At 35.4% G+C, this 22140-nt stretch overlaps 2 protein-coding genes across 2 annotated transcripts; both read right to left on the minus strand.

Annotated features, from left to right (window-relative positions):
- Positions 1–667: 667 nt before the first annotated feature.
- LOC114332673 (methylglutaconyl-CoA hydratase, mitochondrial) lies at positions 668–20759 on the minus strand. Its single transcript, XM_028282502.2, has 3 exons — positions 20439–20759; positions 8377–8511; positions 668–1207 (listed from the first exon to the last, which is right to left on the minus strand). The coding sequence occupies exons 1-3, from the start codon at positions 20689–20691 to the stop codon at positions 741–743; spliced, it is 855 nt and encodes a 284-aa protein (XP_028138303.1). The 5' UTR covers positions 20692–20759; the 3' UTR covers positions 668–740.
- Positions 3069–5644, minus strand: LOC126888890 (uncharacterized). The gene is made up of 2 exons (XM_050657329.1): positions 5403–5644; positions 3069–5173 (listed from the first exon to the last, which is right to left on the minus strand). Exon 2 carries the CDS (start codon positions 5170–5172, stop codon positions 3340–3342), a length of 1833 nt encoding a protein of 610 aa, XP_050513286.1. The 5' UTR covers position 5173; positions 5403–5644; the 3' UTR covers positions 3069–3339.
- Positions 20760–22140: the final 1381 nt, after the last annotated feature.

The raw sequence follows: 22140 nt of genomic DNA on the forward strand, positions 1-22140 counted from the left end.
AAAACTTTCCATTTTAACCCTAATTTTAAAAAAATTTCCCCCAGACCCCGTGTACCCCCCCCCCCAAAAGTTTATGTCTCCTCCCGAAAATCGGTCCTGGATCCGCCCTTGAGATAGACGACGGAGATGCAAGGTGGACAACATTAATATCTGCTGGGTAAAAAACAGAAGAGTAGAATGGAACTACCACATAAGCCGAATAACAACAAATATAGTAGTAAGGACGGCGAGGGAAGAAGATCAGTGGGAATACCACAAAAACGATGGAATGACAACTTACTGGAGGCACATTGAAAAAACAGAGTCATGTCTACACAAAAAGAAGAAGACTTTATACATTACAGTCCTCTTTATAGTCTGATCAATTTATCGAAAATGTTAATTCGTCCATAACTTTATATAGTTTAGTTCTTAGTACGTCATCATAAGGTGATTAAAGATAATGAAGAGATGGAAAGTATTGACATTAAGTTCATTGTTTTTTTTTCACAATTTACCGCAGTAGAAATATCTGGTCGGTTGAAAGCTGAATATTTGTAAAGCCATGTTGATAATAAGTTCTACATTGTAATTGGTCACTTTTTTGTAGCGGACAAACATTTCTGGTACACCACTCTTGCTGCGAATTTGTTCTGAAGTTGTAATTATCATAAACTTTTATAATAAATTTAAAAATATAAAAATAAATTTATTCAAAATGTAAATTCGTGATAAAATATAGCAGTTAGTAAAATATTCATTTAACATCCTATATAGTTAGGTCTTCTCTTTTCCTTGAAAGCTACCAATGCTTCTATCCTGTCCTTCGTAGGTAGTAATTGGCAGTAACATGCTTCTTCAATAGCCAAACCTGTAGCTAAATCAACCTCCAATCCTTTGTTAATTGCCTTTTTAGCCATTTTAACTCCAACCGGACCATTAGGCAATATTTTTTCGGCTATGCTCAATGCTTTTCGGAAAGCAGCATCGTTATTTTCGTTTTGCTCCACCACATGGTTGACAATACCATATTCTTTAGCTTCTGTGCCATCGAAAATTGCTGCTGTAAATATAAGTTCTTTTGCCAATGAAGGGTTTATCAGTCTTGGAAGGGTTTGAGTTCCTGCTGCACCGGGCATAATGGCTAAACTTGTTTCTACAAGACCCATCTTCGCTGTACTTGTGGCTACTCTGATGTCTGAAGATAATGCAATTTCAAGACCACCACCTAAAACAAAACTTTGATAAAATATATATCTTCCTAATTGTTTAATTATTTCCTAATTATTACTAATTGTTTCCTACTTAAGTGGATGGCCTACAAAGGTTTCATCTATTTTGATGACCATGAACGAAAAATTTTTAATAATATCGTTTTCTTTTGAGATTATGGTTGCATGGAAGAATGCTCAGAATATCTGAACAGCAATGCAGACCAACGAAGCTGTGTTAAATAGAGCAATTGAGTTATTGAAAACCAGTAGCGTACTGATAGATCGGCGGGCCCTGGTTCCAGTTGGGATGCGGGCCCGCCCTCCAATAAAAATACACATTGTATATCAACAGTTTTTAATAAACATTAAATATAAATCATAATGTTTCATAAAATAAATCATATTAAGTGATACATATTGGGGCGATGTGTGCTTTTGCCCTGGGGGTGTTTCACCCCTTCTCGGAGGTGAAAAACATACGTTCAAAATAAATCTGAAATTGGAAAAACTCACTAATTCTAAGTAACTTTAGTTCTGTTGAGTTTTTTTCATTAAGTCAATACTTTTCGAGATATTTGTGAGTGAATATGTTCATTTTTCACCAAAAAAAACACCTTTTGAGACGGGTTTTTAAAAAAATATTATAATAATATAGCCTATAAAAAAGTGAAAAAAATGGTGTATATGCGAAGTCTGTAGACCCAGGAGAAGCAGAATTGTAGGTAATGAAAAGTAGGTTGTTATTCGTCAAATTCCAATTTGAATAATATTTCAACGTGAAATAACCAAAAAATGAAGCGTTTTAAAAAACTCATCACAGCTTTTTTAAAGTTTTTAAAAAAGCTTTATTTTTGTATTTTTTTATGTTTCTAGCATCAATATTAAGTGTAACGCTAAAAATAAGATTGGTCGCTTTTTTTGGTAAAAAAAATTTGATCTGTAAGTTTTATCGGTTCAAAGTGCTCATTTTTAAAAAAAATTCAGTTTTAAATTAAAAATTTTGAAAGAAGATTTTTTTAAATACTTATTATACAAGGATAATTTAAAAATTATTGGTGATACCAAAAATCGCAACTAGTAAAAAAAGTATTGGTTTTACTATTGTGAATATTTTGTGAATATGTTTCCTGAAGACAAAAATTGGTTATATAAGATATGGCTGTTCAAAATTTGCATACACTCGTGATTAGTGATTCGTTTAAGCCCATTTTTGAACCAACGAATCTTACATATCTTATAAACAATACATAAGGAAAGTACCTAATTTGTGAAGCGGTAACGATTAATTTAATTTCGGATGCTAATTAGAGGGTGATTTTCACGATTTTTTTACCAACCAAAAAAAAAGACACCAAATTATTTTGATCGTAACTAACTTCCTTTTGATGTTGTAAACTTATTTAAAAAACATTGGAAGATCAAAACAGTAACTTAATATTAATTATATCGTTTTTCATACTGACATGACTGTTCAATTTACGCCAACCGTTTTTATAAATAATGAAACTCAAAAATTTTCTACATCTAAATCTTCAGTCATAATGAAAAACATTAATATCGGAAAACTAAAACGGCTTTTAAAAAATGAACATTGGAATGAAATTTAATTTATATCAACAAAATAGATTCTCAAATTGCATATTATGATACATTTATAAATAAGTTGAATAATTACATACAAACCTCAAGGTAAATAAAACGGTTAAATAAAAAATATCAAAAAAAAACCTTGGATAGCGGTGGGGTTGATCTTTTATTAAACGACGGGATTTTCTTAAAAAGAAATTAGTGTCTATATTTATCCTTATTATCCTTACCACTACATATTGTCTATATTGTTTTCAAATTTTTTGATGAATAGTCATTCGTGGTTTTTATTTATAAGTAGGGGAAAGGTAGGTAAAGTGGAATAATTACCGATTCAAGCTTGTATCCCGGTAGAAGTATTCGTCTTAAAAGTTTGAGTTTATGGAAGAAGCCACTTACGTTATAGCCCTACGTAGTACTGTTAAGAAATTAAACTAATATATCACCACTTCGGAGAAAAACGTCAAAAGTAAAAGTGGTGTAATATTCCACTTTACCCGCCATATTGGAGGTAAAGCGGAATACAAAAACTTAAAATGAATTAATATTATTTATTCAACTAAGCATATAAACAGAGCTCAGGAACATTGAAAAACCCTCGTCTTAACTGTTTTGGTTCATTAATAATCATTTTAATGTCCTTAATGTTGTAATCTAATACATCATCTTTATTAGGCCATTTGAAATATTTTTGCGTCCTTTCCATACACTTTACAGACGCTGATTCACCTGATTTTGAAATTACTAAACCGGGAAATGTTTGTCCGTTGTACTCTACAGCTACATATATCCCTTCCTTAATATCTTCTGTTTTTATGGTAGGAATTTGAACTGGTAGGTCCAACTCTGAACCGCTGTCGGTGTCACTATAAATGCTGATGTTTGCATCATCTTCTTCTTCGCTGTCGCTTTGAAATAGTTGCTTCGTAACTTTCTTGGTTGGATTTTTTGGGGTCGGAGCCTTCAAATTCTTTAACTCTTCAATAAAAGGGGTAGAAGTTGCTACTACAGTTTTTCCCGATCGAGCCCTTTTCTTCGTTGGATTTTCGATATTTGAAGCGACCCGTGGGATAGGTAAAATATCCGCAGGACTAACAATAGTCTTATGGAGGAGAATGTCATTTGACACTGGAGTGGACGCTGATGGCAGGTTAGATGTAGCGAGTAGAGGCCCAGGACGATCAGTTGTATCTGCAGCCACGAAAACGTTTGGATCAGGTCTCTCAAACGGCCAAATACCCGTCTTCTTAAATCCTGAGATAGCTGTTGCCATACTAGCTGCCTTCAAGTAAGCTTCTCCGAAGAGAGGACCGACATCATGAATCGTCACAACTTTCCCCGGGTGGGTTCGCAGCCAAACTCGCACTGCCTGTTCATAGAAGGTCGACATGGGATACATAAATGATACGTCCAGTGGCTGAAGTCGATGTGTGCAATGTGGTGGTAGCACCAGGATGTCTACAAAGTTTTTCTTAGCAAGCTCTAAGACTTCAATGTTTTTTATGTGGGTTGAATGGCCATCTAAAATTAGTAAAACCCTGTCCTCGGAGGTAGGCTTCGCAAATTTAATAAAATGGTGAAACCAAGCCGTAAAGATTTCGGTCTGCATCCATCCAGAAGCATGCGTGAAAATTTTGGTATTCAGAGGAACTCCAATGTCGAATGTCAAGTGATATCTCACCCGTGGAAAAATAAGAGCAGGAGGGATGTATTCCCCTGCAGCGTTGAAGCAAATTTCTGCAGTTGTAAGCGTACCTCTTTCAGCTGATGATAAAACTCCTACTTGCTTTTTCCCCTTTTTTGAAATAATCTTTGAAGGCTTATTTGGCACGGTAGAGATTCCGGTTTCGTCACAATTATAGATGCGGTTAGGTTTGTAGTTGTGTTTTTGGTATAAGTCTTCCAATAAATCAAAGAACTTTCCGACACTAACTGCGTTAAATGCTGACGCTCGCGCTGCTGACGTTTTTTCTGGAAGTCGAAGTGAAAGAACTGGGTGCCGTTTCATGAAACCAAGCAACCATACTTTACCAGCTTCTTTCTTCTCATTATTGAATCTATGTTCAATGTTATTTCGTATGGCAAACTCGTAGGTAAGATATTTTAAGTCAGAAATAGTTAGCCCAAACAGGCGTTCTTCCATTTTAAGAATATAGTCTACCAACATCCTCTCTTGATCTACCGTGAACACGCAACGGAATCGTCCAAGTTGCTTCACTAAACGTTCTTCTGGTGGTCGCTTTAATCTTCTAAAAAGAGTTGTCGATGGAATGTTATATTGTTTTGCAGAAGAATGAATTGATAAACCACCTTGACATGCAGTTAGAGCCTCAGCCATTGCCTTCTCGTCCCAACTCTGCTGCGAAGTCTTTCGTTTGTAAAAATTAGGCATGCTAAAAAAATGTTGTCACTTAATAACATTGTTAAACTTTTAGGAGGTAAAGTGGAACGTCATTCCGCTTTACCCGCATACGTTTCATTCCACTTTACCCGCATCAACATTTTTTCTGTACAAACACGATAGCTACTAACCAAACGTGCTAATAAGTTAAATAAAGAGTATTTATGTCCACAAATAACCATTTTATACAATAGATAATAAATACGGTTAGAAAAACTTACCTGTTGCTGATAAGAAATTTCGTCTTAGTCACCAAATATTACAACTTTTTGTTAAAAAACAATGATCTTGTTTAACTCACATGAACATATCAATGAAAGTGCGCCATATTGAAGTAAATATTGCCAAATGTCAAAAGGTATATTGTGGTAGGAGTTACAACAAAAACCGCCAATTTTCAAATTAAATTTTAAGCTTATTCCGCTTTACCCACCCATTCCACTTTACCTACCTTTCCCCTACCTTCACAAAAATTAAAATTTATTAAGCAGTTACATTTCTTAGTGTATACCTGTGTAGTTCACAATGTCCCCATCAAATTAGAAACAAAAGAAGCAAAAAGCGCGTTAGAGCGGGCCCCTGCGTGGCCCGGGCCCTGGTTCCGCGGAACCATGCTCAGTACGCCACTGTTAAAAGCTATCTAGGGCATCTTCTTATAGCAGACTAGTACAGAATACTTCAGTTATCATAGAAGGTAAAATCGAAGGCCGCATAGAAATTGGCAAGCAGATGTCATGGCTCAAGAACATTGGCGATTGGACAGGAATACGCAGTAAAGACCGAACGACTATTTCGATTAGCTGAAGACCGCAAACAACTTGCCAATGTAATTGCCAACGTTAGGGGGACCTAATATGGTACCGAAAGAATTAAAGTATTAAATACACTTTTGTTAGGGCAAATCACTTTTGCCGCTAAATATTTAAATTTAAACTTCAAAAACACACAGCTGAAATTTCTACGCAAGGTACAGAAGAACCGTTATTGCGCATATAAGCGGAAGCGTACTAGCATTTCTAAAAATGGCGAAGAACATACATCGTACCGTCCGCGAATAGCAAAAGTTTCAAATAAATCAATAATCGGCGTGATACAAAACTCCTTAAAGTTGCTGATTCGGTGCATGGAAGAGTGCATAGGTAACTGGGGCCCCAGATTCGGAGACGACAACAAAAAACAGTGAGTGTGATCTTTTGTGTGTGTTTACCGGTTCATCATCATTATATTCTTATCAATTTGTATGTCAGTTCACGAAATTTAAAATTAGCAGACATATAATACAGTTCACGAAGGAAACAATCATATTCTAACTGCCATGTGCTAACAACTTTTGTATTTTCTCGGAACTATGAACTCAAAGAAATAACGAGAATGATTAATGAATAACAATGATTAACTCCACAGGTGATTACATCCAGAAAATCCAAATCAGAATAGAAAAGGCTAGATCCATGAAAAAACGAGTATCATTCGAGCTAAGGGTGTACAGAAGAATTCTGAAAATACTCTGGAAAGAACACGTCACAAAGAGGTTCTGAGAAAGATGAATGAAGAAATGGAAATCTTAAATGCCGTCAAAACAAAAAAAAATTAGAATATCTCGGACATATTACACATGAAGAGAGACTTAACTTGCTCCAAATAATTATGCAGAGAAAGGATTCAAGGAAAAAGAAGCATAGGTATAGACCTGGATACCCCGTACCAAAAAAAAGTTGATTAATAGCAAGCTCAAAATTTGTTAATAGCTTAACGGTGTCTAGTCGGACAAACTTTGATGTATGGGAAAAATGGAACAGGGGAAGTTTTAATTGTGGAACAGGTTAAAAATTTGGAACGTTAGACTACTAAAACGTTCCATATATTTTATCGGACAGAACTTCCAATTGATTTGTTACCATTTCATTAAACTCTCATGCAAAAATCAGACTGGTGTTTATCGCCAACTGGGCATTTTAATGAGTGGAACACGAAGAACATGCCAAATGACAGGAATCATGTTGGTTAGTAATAGCAGTCTGATTTTTGCATGAGAGTTTAATGAAAGGGTAACAAATCAGGGGGTCCGGACAAATAATCCCCGGACAAAAAAAATCCCGGACAAAAAATCCCCACAAATTTTTTGGACAAAAAATCCCCACAAAAAATCCCGGACAAAAAATCCCCACAAATTTTTTTGGACAAAATATCCCCACAAAAAATCCCGGACAGAAAATCCCCAAGAAATGTTTGCTGTCGAATAGTTCTCTAAAAGTTTTCCCGTGAATGGTGGAAGATATGGGAAATAAGCTAAGGCTGTGGGAATCATGCTGTAATTGGCTTAAATCTTTTGATCACTCTGCTTTGAGTAACTCTGTTCAAGACATTGTCTATTCATGATAATAACTGATAACTATACTGAAAAAAATAATCTTGATTATACTAATGTAAAAAATCCGTTCCACGCATCGCCATGAAAGTTATACAAAGCTTTTTGATTATTTTGACTTTTTTGTTGGTTTTGGGGAACAAATTTATGTTCATTACTATTCGATATCAGGTTTTTAGAAAACGTAATTGAGGATCTGTGTGCATCCATAAAAAAACTTTAAAAATTTATCCATAAATCAAACCAGATATGGCTGCATGGGGGAGAGGCCAGATGGGAGAAGGTCTGTAGGGCGGCCTAGAAAAAGATGGAAAGATGCAGTCTGGCGGCCTAGAAAAAGGTGGAAAGATGCAGTCTGGCGGCCTAGAAAAAGGTTGAAAAGTTATAACGCCATTGATGATGATGATGACTAAATATTTTTGACGTTAAACTTACAAAAAGGAACAGAATTTTTTGCATTATCGTTCCACAATTAAAACTTCCCCTGTTCCAGTGTTCCTGTTCAGTTTGTCCGACTAGACACCGTTAAGCTATTAACAAATTTTCAGCTTGCTGTTAATCAACTTTTTTTGGTACGCGGGATCTAGGCCTAATAGGGAGACGCAGAATATCATGGCTGCGCAACCTGAGAGAATGACAGGGATGTATATCAAATGAAGTTTTCAGAGCAGCCGTCTCTAAAGTCCGAATAGCTATGATGATTGCCGACCTTCGTCGCGGAGATGGCACTTAAAGAAGAAGATTTTCTCAGACTATGAAATTACAAACATAAAATATTATGCTAGTTTTTAAAAAATAAGGGGAAAAATGAATTACTAGTTACATACCCATTGCAGCTCCATCGATGGCCGTTATAACTGGTACTGGCAAATTGATTATTTTATATGCCATGCTTCTTAACTTCAGACCAAATTGATAAACTTCATTTGAACTCATTTCTATCCTTTCTTTTAAGTCAGCACCTTAAATGAAAGTAAATACGTATTAGTAAAAGTAAGGTAGCCGAAAAGATATCCATAAAGGAACGTGGAATATACCAGGAACCAACGAAGCCGATCAATTGACCATAATACTCAGCTCTAAAAGATAATATCAAGAACAGACATAATTAACGTCAAAACGTATCGTGGGGCGAACTCTGACTCAGATCACTATCTTGTGGGGACAAAATTACGGCAGAAAATCACGACAGTGGCAAAAGGGACAAATAGTCAAATTAAAAATGGACTGTTGAAAGATTCAAAAGTCCAACAAAGGGACAAGAATATCAAAATGCTCTCGAAATAAAACTCAACGGAATCAAGAGAGGAAGATACCACAGAGGAGGAATGGAGACAATTAAAAACAATGATAACAGAGTCAGGAGAGGAAACTTTCGGAAAAGCCAAAAGGGTAAACGAGACAATATAGGTATTATACGGCGCCGGCGGAGCAGCACGTTGAAAATTCGAGTTATGAAGAAGTAGTTAAAATAATAAAGAAACTAAAAAACAATAATGCGTCAGAAACAGACAAAATTTCGGCAGAATTTTTAAAGCATGGATGATCCGAACTCTGTATCATTTGTAAATATTTTTTTTCTCATGATCATCTTTCAGTGCGTCACAGTTTTTCGATTTCTTTCTAACGCATTAAATTGTATGTGACAGAAAAAAAGGCACGTCCGTGATTACAGACATTTACAACATTTATTCTAGTTATTCTAGTTGTCGATAGATGGCGCCATAATAAAAAAATATTTTTTTTAATTAGATAATAATATTACAAATATAATCTGTATAATTTATAAGGCTATACAAATCAAAGAAAATACCATTTTATAAATGCAAGAAACACATTTGATTTGTTTTTATTCCAAATTGAAAATAAAATGTGACAACTGTCAGATTTAACTAAAATGTCATGTTAGAATAAATGTCATAAATGTGTATTATCACGGACTTACCCTTTTTCCTATCATTTGTTACGCACTGAAAAATGCTCATGAAAAGGACAATACCAATAATGTATGACGTAGATATATTAATATTATGTGACATCACAGAAGCTCGAAACAAATGACTGTGAATGAAAAGCCCTATACTCCGAAAATATAATTGGTGATTGTCAAAATGGATTCAGACTAAATAGAGCCACTACATATTATAACGTGTGATCCAAAATTATTGTCACCATAGGTGGCTCTGAACGACAGAGATGGTTATACAGTGCATGTCTATTCTTAATTCAGATATACTTTCTAGTTTACTTCAACTTTGAAGTGTACGTCACTTAACAAGAAAAGTTAGGTTATGTAGAGATGTTGGTGGTGGACATATACAGCATTTTGTTTGATTTTATTTATTATTGTTTGTTTATTTTTGATTAAAGTTCTGTGTTAAAGGTTTTGACTGATTTTTATGTTTTATAATGTTACTCAAAATTAATTGATAAACCAATGATATAAATTCAGATTAAAACAAGACATACGTAATTTTTTGCACGGCTAGCTTTGATCCCAATAATTGTGGATCGCTCGTTATCTAATATATTCATACCAAGAACGCAAGAGAAAGCTTATGAATACGACATAGAACTATATTAATATGTATACATATTTTAAACAAGCTTTTGATAGTGTGAAAAGAGACAAAATGCAAAAGAAATATATCAGTCTCATAAAAATGATGTTGCAGTGTTTAAAAGCCGCAGTCAGAGTAGAAGGAGAACTGACTTCTCTGTTTGACATCAACATGGGAGTGAGACAGGCAGATGCTCTATCAACTATGCTATTCAAACTAGATCAAGATCTAGTCAAGATCAAGATCAAGGCAGTCGTCAGAAAAACCAATGTAACCGGCAATATAAACACCAAAACAGTACAAATTACTGCATATGCAGACGATGTAACTATCTATCATTAGTAATAGGAACAAGCCACAGCTAAGGGTACGAACAGAACAAGTGGGTCGCGGTGGGGGAGGAGGTCGCGGTGGATGCTACTAGTTAAGTCGCGGTCGATATCGACAGCACATAGCAAGGAGGTTACGTTTACGTGCGCTGCTCAGTTGAGCTAGGACTACTATCAAGTGAAGTAGTATGATGAAATTTGAATGACATAAGGATTGTGCTTTTGCGATGTTGTGTCAGTCAAGTGATGATAGTGATGAAACGACAGCTGTCACCAAGTGGTGACTGATGGGTAATATACCCAACAGTGCTTCCGGGTCCGCGTCTTGTCCCACAATACGGAAGTGAGCTGCACAATTGCTATTCCTCCTTCATATTTAGCACTTGAAATTCAAAAATAAACTGAATACGCAAAAGAGATTGTAGGTAGCAACTCGAAGTACCGTAGCGCACGAAATAGCAGGGGGCAGGGTAATGACAACTTGATCTTGAACTCACCAATCACAGGGAAGCATCGCAGTAGGCATCCATGTAAAAACAAACTCACTTGATTTTCAAAAGCATCGATGTAAACCTCCTGAATGGCATCGCGCTAAACCTCCACCGCGACTTTCCTGCTCTGTTCTCTTCCAACCACTACAATGTGTTTGTTTTACTTGGATGTCGACATCGACCGTGATCGCGACCTCCACCTCCACCGCGACCCACTTGTTCTGTTCTTACCCTAATGGAAGCGTTCAAAGAAGAGATTCTCGAAAAAGAGGGCTTAAAATAAACGAAGTACATGACCGTCAATAGAACACGTGACAATGAAGATAATATCACAATAATAAACAATTATACCTAACAACAATAATCTACGTAGTAAATTTACTGAAAAGATCGCCAAGTACAGAGATCTGGAAATTCAAATACGAAGACAATGGAGAATGCAAAGTACCCAGACGATACCTATTATTATGTCTACTACTGGAGTCATTCCGAAGAACCTCCTCGAAAGCATAAAAAAGCTGGGTCTAAATGAAGATTTTTACAAGACCATGCAGAAAGCTGTACTACTCGCAACAGCCAGATGTGTACGAAAATTTTTGGGATATACACCTGCATACCAAGTCACCTAGGCCTCGATAACACGGAAAGAGTCCTACCAGAGCTCAATCCTTTTGATACCGTAGGTATCTGGGATGAGTCAATTTTCCCCTTAGAGGGAGTGTGAGCCATATGGCTAAATCTGGATGACAAGTATACTATCGAACGTGTGGATGCCTTCACATATGTGGGCACAGAAATCAATCAGAAGAATTCCGTAAGTAGCAAAATTAATGCACGTATTTCCATCGGCAATCGTACATACTATGCTAATAAAAGATTGATGACATCGAAATTATTAGACAAAGAACAAAAATGACTATCTACAGAACATTGATTAGATCCGTAGTAACCTATGGTTGTGAAATCTGGGTAATGACGAAGAAAGATGAAGCCCAACTCAGAACTTTCGAGAGAAAAATACTGAAAAAAGTATATGGCCCGGTGCAAGAGGAAGAAGACATGTGGAGAATCAGGAGAAACGACGAGGTTAATGAAATGAATGAAGCTTATGCTATTGTAAGATTTGTGATAAGTCAAAGACTGTCATGGCTGGGACGCTGGGAGATGTCCAGAGACAAGGTGATGCAAAAACAACAAACAAAATATTACAATGCAAGCCGATAGGAATGCGAAAAAAGAAAAGCCCAGAACGAGATGGTTGGACGACGTGGAAGATGACGAGATGCAAACCATGAACATAAGCAACATAAGACAATGGAGAACGGCACAAGATATATATGAATGGAAGGACATAGCTAGACAGGCAAAGACCCATCCAGGGTTATGATGCCAAAAGAAGAAGGTAGCCGAATTATTTCAAATATTTGACCTTTTTAGCCACTAGCCTTCTTTTTAATATAGCTGGAGAAGTCTTTAACATATTCCAAATTATATCATAGAGGAATTATCTGTAATAAAGCAATGCCAATTATGGCATACATTGATGATCTGAACTTATTTATTCGCTTGGATCGAAAACTAAAAAGCCTATCGACCGCAGCCAGCAGAATATATGGGACTCACAATAGGGAACTTGCACATTTTTTTTATTACATAATAATTGGTCCAAGAGCTGTGAGACATTTTTGAGTAGGTATTTTAGGCAACCTGAAATTTTTTCAGGTGACTCTTCCATGATAGCTTAATACAAAAATGCCGGTCTGGCTGGAGGGTAGCGGTTATTTTCCCCAAAAATCCCCCCCAAAGTTAAACAAAAGGGTAAAAATTGTTATTACAAAAAATATCATTGACGTGACTTTAAAGTAAATTTAAATATTCAAATATAAAAAAAATAAACAGGACAGGCGATTTGAGGGCGATTTTAAATCTGCAAGATACTTGCATGGGCGCCCCAGGATTATTTTCAGGGGATGCATCTGAAATTCAGAAGATTTCATCTGAATCTGTACATACTATTAACGAGTATAAAATATACAACTATACATGCATAGCTATGTACATTCCTTCCGGACAGTGAGGTGCAATTATTATTTTGACAGGGTATTTTTAATATTAAAAATAAATATTCTAAAAAAGACAGGTTCCTTTTTGGTGAAATTTTCCAACTGATAGGTGAGCAAACAAATTACGCGTGCATATACCTACACGAAAAGCCCTATAGGTAAGCAGCAGTGTGAGAAAGAGCGTACACCGATAACTGTTTGCGTCCTCTGTTGTAGCTGAGTGAGTTCGTTCGCTCGAGAAAAATCACGTGACCTGACGATATCCATGTTATTGTCCTCGAAACGTTAGAGTAAATATAGTTTTTTAAGTAACTTTTTCTTAATTAAAGAAAAATAATACGTACTATACAATAGATTTTGCAAATATGATAGAAAAAGACAAATTTATTATTATAAATTATATAGGCAGAAAAGTATAAAACTATAAACTAAATTAAATCTGTGTCCGAATCTTGTACTTCTTATTCAAACTCCTCATTTGAGCTTAAATATTCATTCTCTTCTTCTTCGTCAGACTCCCCTCGAGACTCAGATTCCTCTTCTACATGATCTGTAAATAGTTGTAATATGTATTTAGAATTAATTAAAAATTAATTAGTGATTAATTAGTTAAATTTTTAGTTAAGACTTGCCGTTGTTGAGATGTGGAGTTATCGAATAATGTTAAATATATCATGGACACACGTAACAAACACGGAAACATTAAAAAAGATGAAAAAGCAAAAGAAATACTCAACACTATAAAGGAAAGAAACGTGATCTACTTTGGTCATATACTAAGAAATAAAAAACGTGATGTGATTGGTTATATAAGGAAAAGTATTAAGCATTGGTTTTATAAGTAAGAATACGTTGCAACTCAATCAATTTATCACTAATTAATTTTTCATTAATTCTAAATACATATTACAACTCTTTACAGATCAGGTAGAAGAATCTGAGTCTCGAGAGGAGTCTGACGAAGAAGAAGAGAATGTATATTTATTTTAGCTCATTTTTCTTTCCTTCATAGTGTTGAGTATTTCTTTTGCCTTTTCCATCTTTCTTAATGTTTCCGTGTTTGTTAAGTGTTGTGTCCATGATATTTTTTACATTATTAGATAACACCACATCTCAACAATGGCAAGTCTTTCTTCAGATGCGCCCGTGATTTTCCAGGCTTCGACTCTGTACAAAAAGAACAGAGAATAGGTAGCAACTCAATTAATTAATCACCGATTAATTTTTAATTAGTTCTAAATACATATTACAACTATTTACAGATCATGTAGAAGAGGAATCTGAGTTTCGAAGGGAGTCTGACGAAGGAGAAGAGAATGAACATTTAAGTTCAGATGAGGAGTTTGAAGAAGAAGTACAAGATTCGGACACAGAATTAATTTAGTTTATAGTTTTACACTTTTCTACCTATATATTTATAATAATAAATTTGTCTTTGTCTATCATATTTGCAAAATCTATTGTATAGTAAGTATTATTTTCCTATAATTAAGAAAAACTACCTAAAAAACTATAATATATATAATAATTACTCTAACGTTTCAAGGCACAACAACATAGATATCGCCAGGTCACGTGATTTTCTCGAGCGAACGGACTCGCTCAGCTACAACAGAGGACGCAAACAGCTATCGGTATACGCTCTTTCTCACACTTCTGCTTACCTATAGCGGTTTTCATTTATATGCACGCGTAATTTGTTTGATCACATGGCAATTGGAAAATTTCACCAAAAAAAACCTGTCTTTTTTAGAATATTTATTTTTTAAATTAAAAAATACCCTGTTAAAATATCAATTGCCCCTCCCTGTCCGGAAGGAATGTACATAGCTATGCATGTATAGTTGTATATTTTATACTCGTTAATAGTATGTACAGATTCAGATGAAATCTTCTGAAGTTCAGATGCACCCCCTGAAAATAATCCTGGGGCGCCCATGCAAGTGTCTTGCAGAGTTAAAATCGCCATCAAATCGGCTGGCCTGTTTATTTTCTTTATATTTGAATATTTAAATTTACTTTCAAGTCATATCAATGATATTTTTTGTAATAACAAATTTACCCTTTTTTTTAAATTTGGGGGGGATTTTTGGGGAAAGTAACCGCTACCCTCCAGCCAGACCGGCATTTTTGTATTAGGCTATCATAGAAGAGTCACCTGAAAAATTTTCAGGTTGCCTAAAATACCTACTCAAAAATGTCTCACAGCTCTTATACTAAATGTTCAGTTTTCTATAAAAATGAGATTTCCAAAATTTTACGCTTCAAAAACTCATAATAACTTAGAAGTACAAATTTAAAGTCTTCTGTATTTTAAAATAGTTCAAACGACCGTGACGTCTGACGTCACACAGTTTAACTATATGGTTCCGTTTATAGTTATAATTAGGTATATTCTTCTTCTTCTTCTTCTTTATTTTATTGGCCACCACCTACTTGGGTATACCTCGTCGCGGAATAAAGGAAAAATATTTATATTCTATTATTTATCGTATGTCATTGTAATAGGGCTTTTCATCGATTGTCATTTGTTTCGAGCTTGTGTCATGTGTCACATAATATTAATATATCTACGCCATACGTCTTTGGTTTGTATCATTGGCATATACCAATAACGTACGACGTAGATATATTAATATTATTTGACACATGACAGAAGCTCGAAACAAATGACTGTGAATGAAAAGCCCTATAATATATACCAGTTTGTTGACATTGGAGTTTGATATAGTTATTGAAGGAAAGGAAAGAAGGTTTACTACGGAAAATAAAACCATTTTGTAAAAGTACGATCAAACGATCAAAAACACTTGTAACGTCACATAACTGTATTTTCTACTGACGTTTATAACGTCTAATTTAAAATTATGTTTACTTTGTTGGAAGAATGTAAACATATAAACGGATGACGTCACGACGCGTTTTGGCCTGGCTGGAATAATTTGAATTTTTAATCGTCTTTAAGGGTCAAACAAAAGCCAAACAAAACTTTTTTATCTTTGATACATGTTTTAAATTATGTTCTGTTGTGATTTATAACATTTTTTTCGAATTTAACATGTTTTGCAAGTTCCATAGACGGATTATTTTTTAATTTAGGGAGTTGATTTTTTAGAGTTAAATTACCGCTACCCTCCAGCCACGGCTGCTTTTTTGTATTAGGATATTATAGAAGTTATCTGAAAAAAATTCAGAATGCCTCAAATATCTATCCAAAAATGTCTACCAGCTCTCGGACCATAATTTTTGAGCATGAGTATTGTGGCAGTCAGTGCCGGATTTAGGGTACTTGCGGCCCTAGGCCAAATTACCCCAAGCGGCCCCCGATAACTTCACGATTATGTAATTAAAGCACAAAGACTTAATAATAATAGTAATAATTACAACTTTTATTTTAATTTTGCTTTTTAAATTTCGTAATACAAAGTATAACATAAATTAATAGAAATGCCTGCAATGTTCTATTTCAGGGGTTCCCAACCTTTTATGTCTGGCGACCCACCTTCTGATATTTTTTCATATTCGCGACCCATCCCTCATCCATGATGATATATATGTACGTTATTCAGCTACTGTAAGAGCCACGCCGCGACCCACCTAAAATTCGCCCGCGACCTACTAGCGGGTCGCGACCCACCGGTTGGGAAACGCTGTTCTATTTGAATACGGACATAAATAGGTTGAAATGAATTCACTACTTAAATAATCTTGGTTTGCAAATTTGGCTTAAGCCCCAAAACAGCTCTAACAACAGTTTATATATTTATAGAAATTTCTAAAAAGAAAATTTATAGAAAGAATTGTATATTTATAGAAGCCTTTGAGATGTTGGTTTTTCGAAGAATGCTGAAGATCTCTTGGACAAATCACGTGACCAACAACGAGGTGCTGAGAAGAATGGAGACTGAGATAGAACTCCTAAATATTGTAAAAAACCGAAAAAGGAGTTATCTAGACATAATTCACAGAGGAGAAAGATACAACTTTTTACGACTCATAATGGAAGGGAAAGTGGAAGGAAGAAGAGGTTCAGGAAGAAGAAAATGCTCCTGGCTGAAGAACGTGAGAGGCTGGACAGGTATGGACACACATTCGATACTAAGAACCTCTCAAGATAGAGAGCAATTTGCTGTAGTTATAGCCAACCTTCAGTAATGGAGAAGGCACCTTAAGAAGAAGATAGAAAATGTATAATTCAAAATGTTAGCAAACAGCAGTTATTTGTAAAATTATTAATATTGCTAAAATTATTATATTATTAATTAGTATTGTAATTAATTGTTAATTGTGTGCACAATAAGTAGGATGTATGGGAAACTTATTACGAACAAAATAGAAAATGACTATAGAGATTACGAAGCAGAGGAGCAAGCTGGCTTTAGAGCTGGGCGGTCCACAGTAGACCACCTGTACTCTATTACGCAAGTTATTGAGAAAAAAACAGCCGTCAATAAAGAAGTTCACCTGGTATACGTAGACTTACAAAAAGCATATGACAGTGTGCCCCTCAGCAAATTATGGTCAACCCTACATCAAACCAACATTAAACATGGTCTTATCAAAGCAGTCCAAAGTCTGTATAATAGAACGACTGCAAAAATTAAAACTGGATCAAGGATGTCTGAGGGATTTAAGGTCACGAAAGGATTGAAGCAGGGTTGTTGTGTTTCGCCTACCCTTTTTAAAATTTATCTGGAACAAGCACTCAAGCTGTGGAAAAGAAAATGTAATGGCATGGGAACACCTCTCAATGACGACACAACACTATACATTTTATGTTTCGCTGATGACCAAATTCTGATTGCTCAAGATCATGACGACTTAAGTTACATGACGCGGAAGCTAATAGAAGAATATAACAAATGGGGCCTCGAAGTCAACATTAAAAAAACTGAAGCCATGTGTATTAGAGGAACAAAGCAGTCCATTACATTAGACGATGGGGTAGAAATTAAACACTGCGATGAATACAAATACCTGGACATGAAGATAACTCAAGATGGAACACTCGATGCTGCTATAGAAGACAGAAACATACAGGGTAGAAAAGCCATATCCCTGATGAACGGCATTCTGTGGGACCAGACAATATCTAAAGCGAACAAACAGCTTATACAATAGCATACTTAAAAGTATAATCACATATGGCAGTGAAATTTGGCCACTGAAACAAAGAGCGCAGAAAATGTTACTAGTAAGAGAAATGGACTTCTGGAGAAGAGCAGCAGGCAAATCAAGAAGAGATCGGATACCGAACGAGAGAATACGAGAAATGATGGGAGTAACACATACAATAATTGATGACATAAAAACAAAACAACTGGTATGGTACGGCCATGTACAGAGAATGCCAGATGACAGGATCCCTAAACAGAATTTGGCATGGACACCACAAGGGAGAAGAAAAAGAGGAAGGCCGAGAAGAAGCTGGAGGGAGGGAATTGAAAAAGAACTGGAGGAAAGAGAAATCCCTCCAGGGCTATGGTTAAACAGAGAAGAATGGCGGTTAGGAGTCAGAAGGCGTCGGAGAACGCTGTAAACCGATAGTAGTAGTAGTAGTTAATTGTTAAAATTAAATACCATTTGTTTCATTCCGAGGGAAAAGTACAGATGACAACAAAAGACTAAAAAAGCCGAGTTGAAAAGACATTATAAGTAAAAGAACAAGCAAAATAATATGAACTGTACTAGTAATAGGCTACGGTACTGAAAAATAAAAATATTAATGCCTGGTTGCACCAACAAATCTTAAGATCCAGCTTAACCCAGCTCAGCTTATAGATAGGGCCGATTTAAATGTCACATACATTGCACCACAATTTTGAATTCTTATCAATGCAATCCACATGACATTGTAGCAAGCTGAAAATCGATATAAGACTCAATGGTGCAACGCATATGTTTCTTTAATGCACGCCTTAAGCTTAAGATCCGTTAGTGCAACCAGGCATAAGAATACAACAAATAAACCTCTAGATTGTTCAATTCATTATTCTCTTATACTGAAAAACGTCAATGTCATTTTCTTAAATTCTTAATTTGTATAAAGTTGGATTAGTGATTCACATTGACACTCACTCCACTCCATACTCATAATAAATATCATATTATCTAAACTCTAAACACTCACTTTTCTAGTTTTTTGGCTACAAAATCTTTAATCAAATTTTTAAAGTTTAAGGCTTGAAAAAGCTCAGCATTTGAAACAAAACTAGCCAAAATAGACAATCTAGAATCTTCGTAAGAAGTCGAGTTCCTCAAGTAGTTTTTGATTCTTTTCAACACGCTGAATGATCTTTCTTCAGATGCATTAGATGTCATCACGCATAGTAGAATGCGCAGAGCCGTGTCCATATTCGGAAATAATGTTGTTAACTGTTTTTCATGCATGAGTTTCAGATACTCCAAAAGTGTACGTATTCCTCGGAGGCTTGGTAATCTTGTTGTCATGAGGTTCTCTTTCTTCATCAAATATACCTTCAACAAAGCCTTTGAACTGTGCACACTCTTCTCCAAAGTCACCATCTATGTCGATTCGATACTTTTTAGTCAAAATAGAAACTTTTACCCTGATTTCCTCATTGGAAATTGACGATAAGTTGTTTAAAAATCGAAATTTTTCATTAAGACTGAAATAAACTTCGGACCTTTCATTCAATTCTGAATAAAGCGTGTCAATTACAATATTGAATGTATTAATCTTTAAGTCTTCTTTGCCATTAAAGTGGGGTTCAGTGGATTCATCTTCTTTGTCTTAGCCAAGGAGAGCTTTTCTTTTCGGGCGTCTTTTTATTTTAAGAATATAGTTTTCATTTTTAGACAACTCTTTTTCTCTTTTTTCATAGGAATCAAAGTTGTCTCTCAGACTCAATGCGTACTCCTTTAGAGATTTGTATGCTGCAAGTCACATTCAAGTCTGTAGCAGTTTTTGCAATGTTTTGCTACTCTTGTCAAAACATTGTAAAATATCGTACCACGTCTTTAGTAGAATAGTCATTCTCTTATTTGAAAAATTGTTTACTGATTCCAATTCAATTAGTAAAAAATTTTTTACCAAAAAAGTTTTTTTTACAAAACGCTGCGGCCCCCTTTTGCTTGCGGCCCTAGGCCGCGGCCATGATACTATGACAGGACCGCGGCACCGCGGCCTAGTCGGCCTAGTGGTAAATCCGGCACTGGTGGCAGTGGCCAGTGCGGTGCGCTGCGCAGTGCCTGAAGTTATAAAAAGTAAAAGGCCAAAGTTCAAAACATAGGTTAGGAAATAGTGCTGTGCTCTACTACAAAAATAACAAGAACAAGAAAGTTAAATTATTATTGATCCATCCTTAATATTTAGTTTCTTGGCGTTTATTCTATGATGTCAGTCAGTGTATTTATATATAAATTAGGTATATATCTGTATTTATAGTTTGTAGTATTATCAATATAATGTAATAAAAAGTTACCTGCACAAAAGACTTTGGGAACCAAACTATGTAAAACAACAACCCTAGTAACATTATCCGCTGCTATTTGATCCAAAGCCTTATGGAAATCAGCAACAAATTCGCCTCCCAAAGCATTTTTACGATGAGGTCGGTTAAATCCTATTGTAGTAATTCCATTTTGTTCCAAAGTTAAATGTTTGACTACTATTTCTTTTGATTTTTGTGAATACTGTCTGGTTTGTAAAAATAAGCTAATCACTTTTCGATTCATTTTTGTTGCACTAACCTAATTGTTGTAAAAGATAACTAACCTAACTGCTACTGCTCTAAATTATTAAAAGTATTTTTCTCTTGATTATAAGTTGATAGTAAACAGAAGAGGTGGCATGTTTATGTTATTTGGAACGTGTTGAACGTGGCTGAAAATAACATGTATTTGATAAGTTTGATTTCGGCTTTACTATCTGTGGCGTCCTCACAGGAGTTTCTCAAATGAAAGTTATCTCAAATAAAAGCTCAAGGTTTTTATCCCAAAATCAATGTGTACCCAAGTCTGCCGAGAGGGCGGTACAGCCGGTAGGTACATGTTACCGGAACACGGCGAATACGGCGATGTAACGGGGTAACTGGCCCGATGTTGACTAAACAAAGACGTAATTTTCCCACATCATGTAATATTTACACATTACCGGTGACAGAGGCGGGAAGATCCTTTCTTTAGTTGTGTTTGTCGCATAAAAATGCTATGAGGAAGAGAGGAAGCTAGGACAAATAATCCCCGGACAAATAATCACGGACAAAAAATCTCCACAAGTAGTCCCTGGTCAAATAATCCCCACAAAATTTTTTGGACAAAATATCACCACAAAAAATCTGTGACATAAAATCCCCAAGAAATATTAGCTGTCGAATAGTTTTCTAAAAGTTTTCCCGTGATTTTTTTTAAAAAAATTTTATGGATGCACACAGATTCTCAATTACGTTTTTTTAAAACCGGATATTGAATAGTCATGCCCATAAATTTGTTCCCAAAAGCCCCAAAAAGAGTCAAAATAATCGAAAAACGTTGTATAACTTTCCTCACAATGCGTGGTTCTGGGATTGGGATTGGAACTGAAATTTACTGAAATTAGTAGAAATTTCAATTGTTTTGATACATACAAAATCTTATACTGATACATATCTGCTCTCTAATACTGTTTGCACAGGACCGACAAACACGGAAGCCAATATTATAGCAAGTTGCAAGTTATAACGCCATTGATGATGACGATGACTAAATATTTTTGACGTTAAATTTACAAAAAGGATCAGGTTTTTTGCATTACAAACAAGCAGTTATCATTACGAATAGGCAATGTTTTGAACAGTTATTCAAAGCAGAGTGAGCAAAAGATTTAAGCGAATAATTGCAACATGACTCCCACAGCCTTAGGTCTTTCCCCATATCGTCCACGATATTTGAAAAAACACACTCTTTTGTCTTCTGAAATGTGAAGTTTTCGGCATGGAGTTGGAAATGGAATTCGAAATTTGGTAATCGAAGAAATTACAATTCATGATTAGTCTTAATTGCTAATCATTATTTTCGTGCCGAAAAGCGGTTTCATGGCGAGTGATATAACTCTCATGCACTGAGGCTGAAAAACATTTGCGTCGATTTCATTCACGGGAAAACTTTTAGAGAACTATTCGGCAGCAAATATTTCTTGGGGATTTT

This window comes from Diabrotica virgifera, chromosome 1 (genome assembly GCF_917563875.1).
Source record: "Diabrotica virgifera virgifera chromosome 1, PGI_DIABVI_V3a".
In the NCBI taxonomy this organism is placed as follows: Eukaryota; Metazoa; Arthropoda; class Insecta; order Coleoptera; family Chrysomelidae; genus Diabrotica; species Diabrotica virgifera.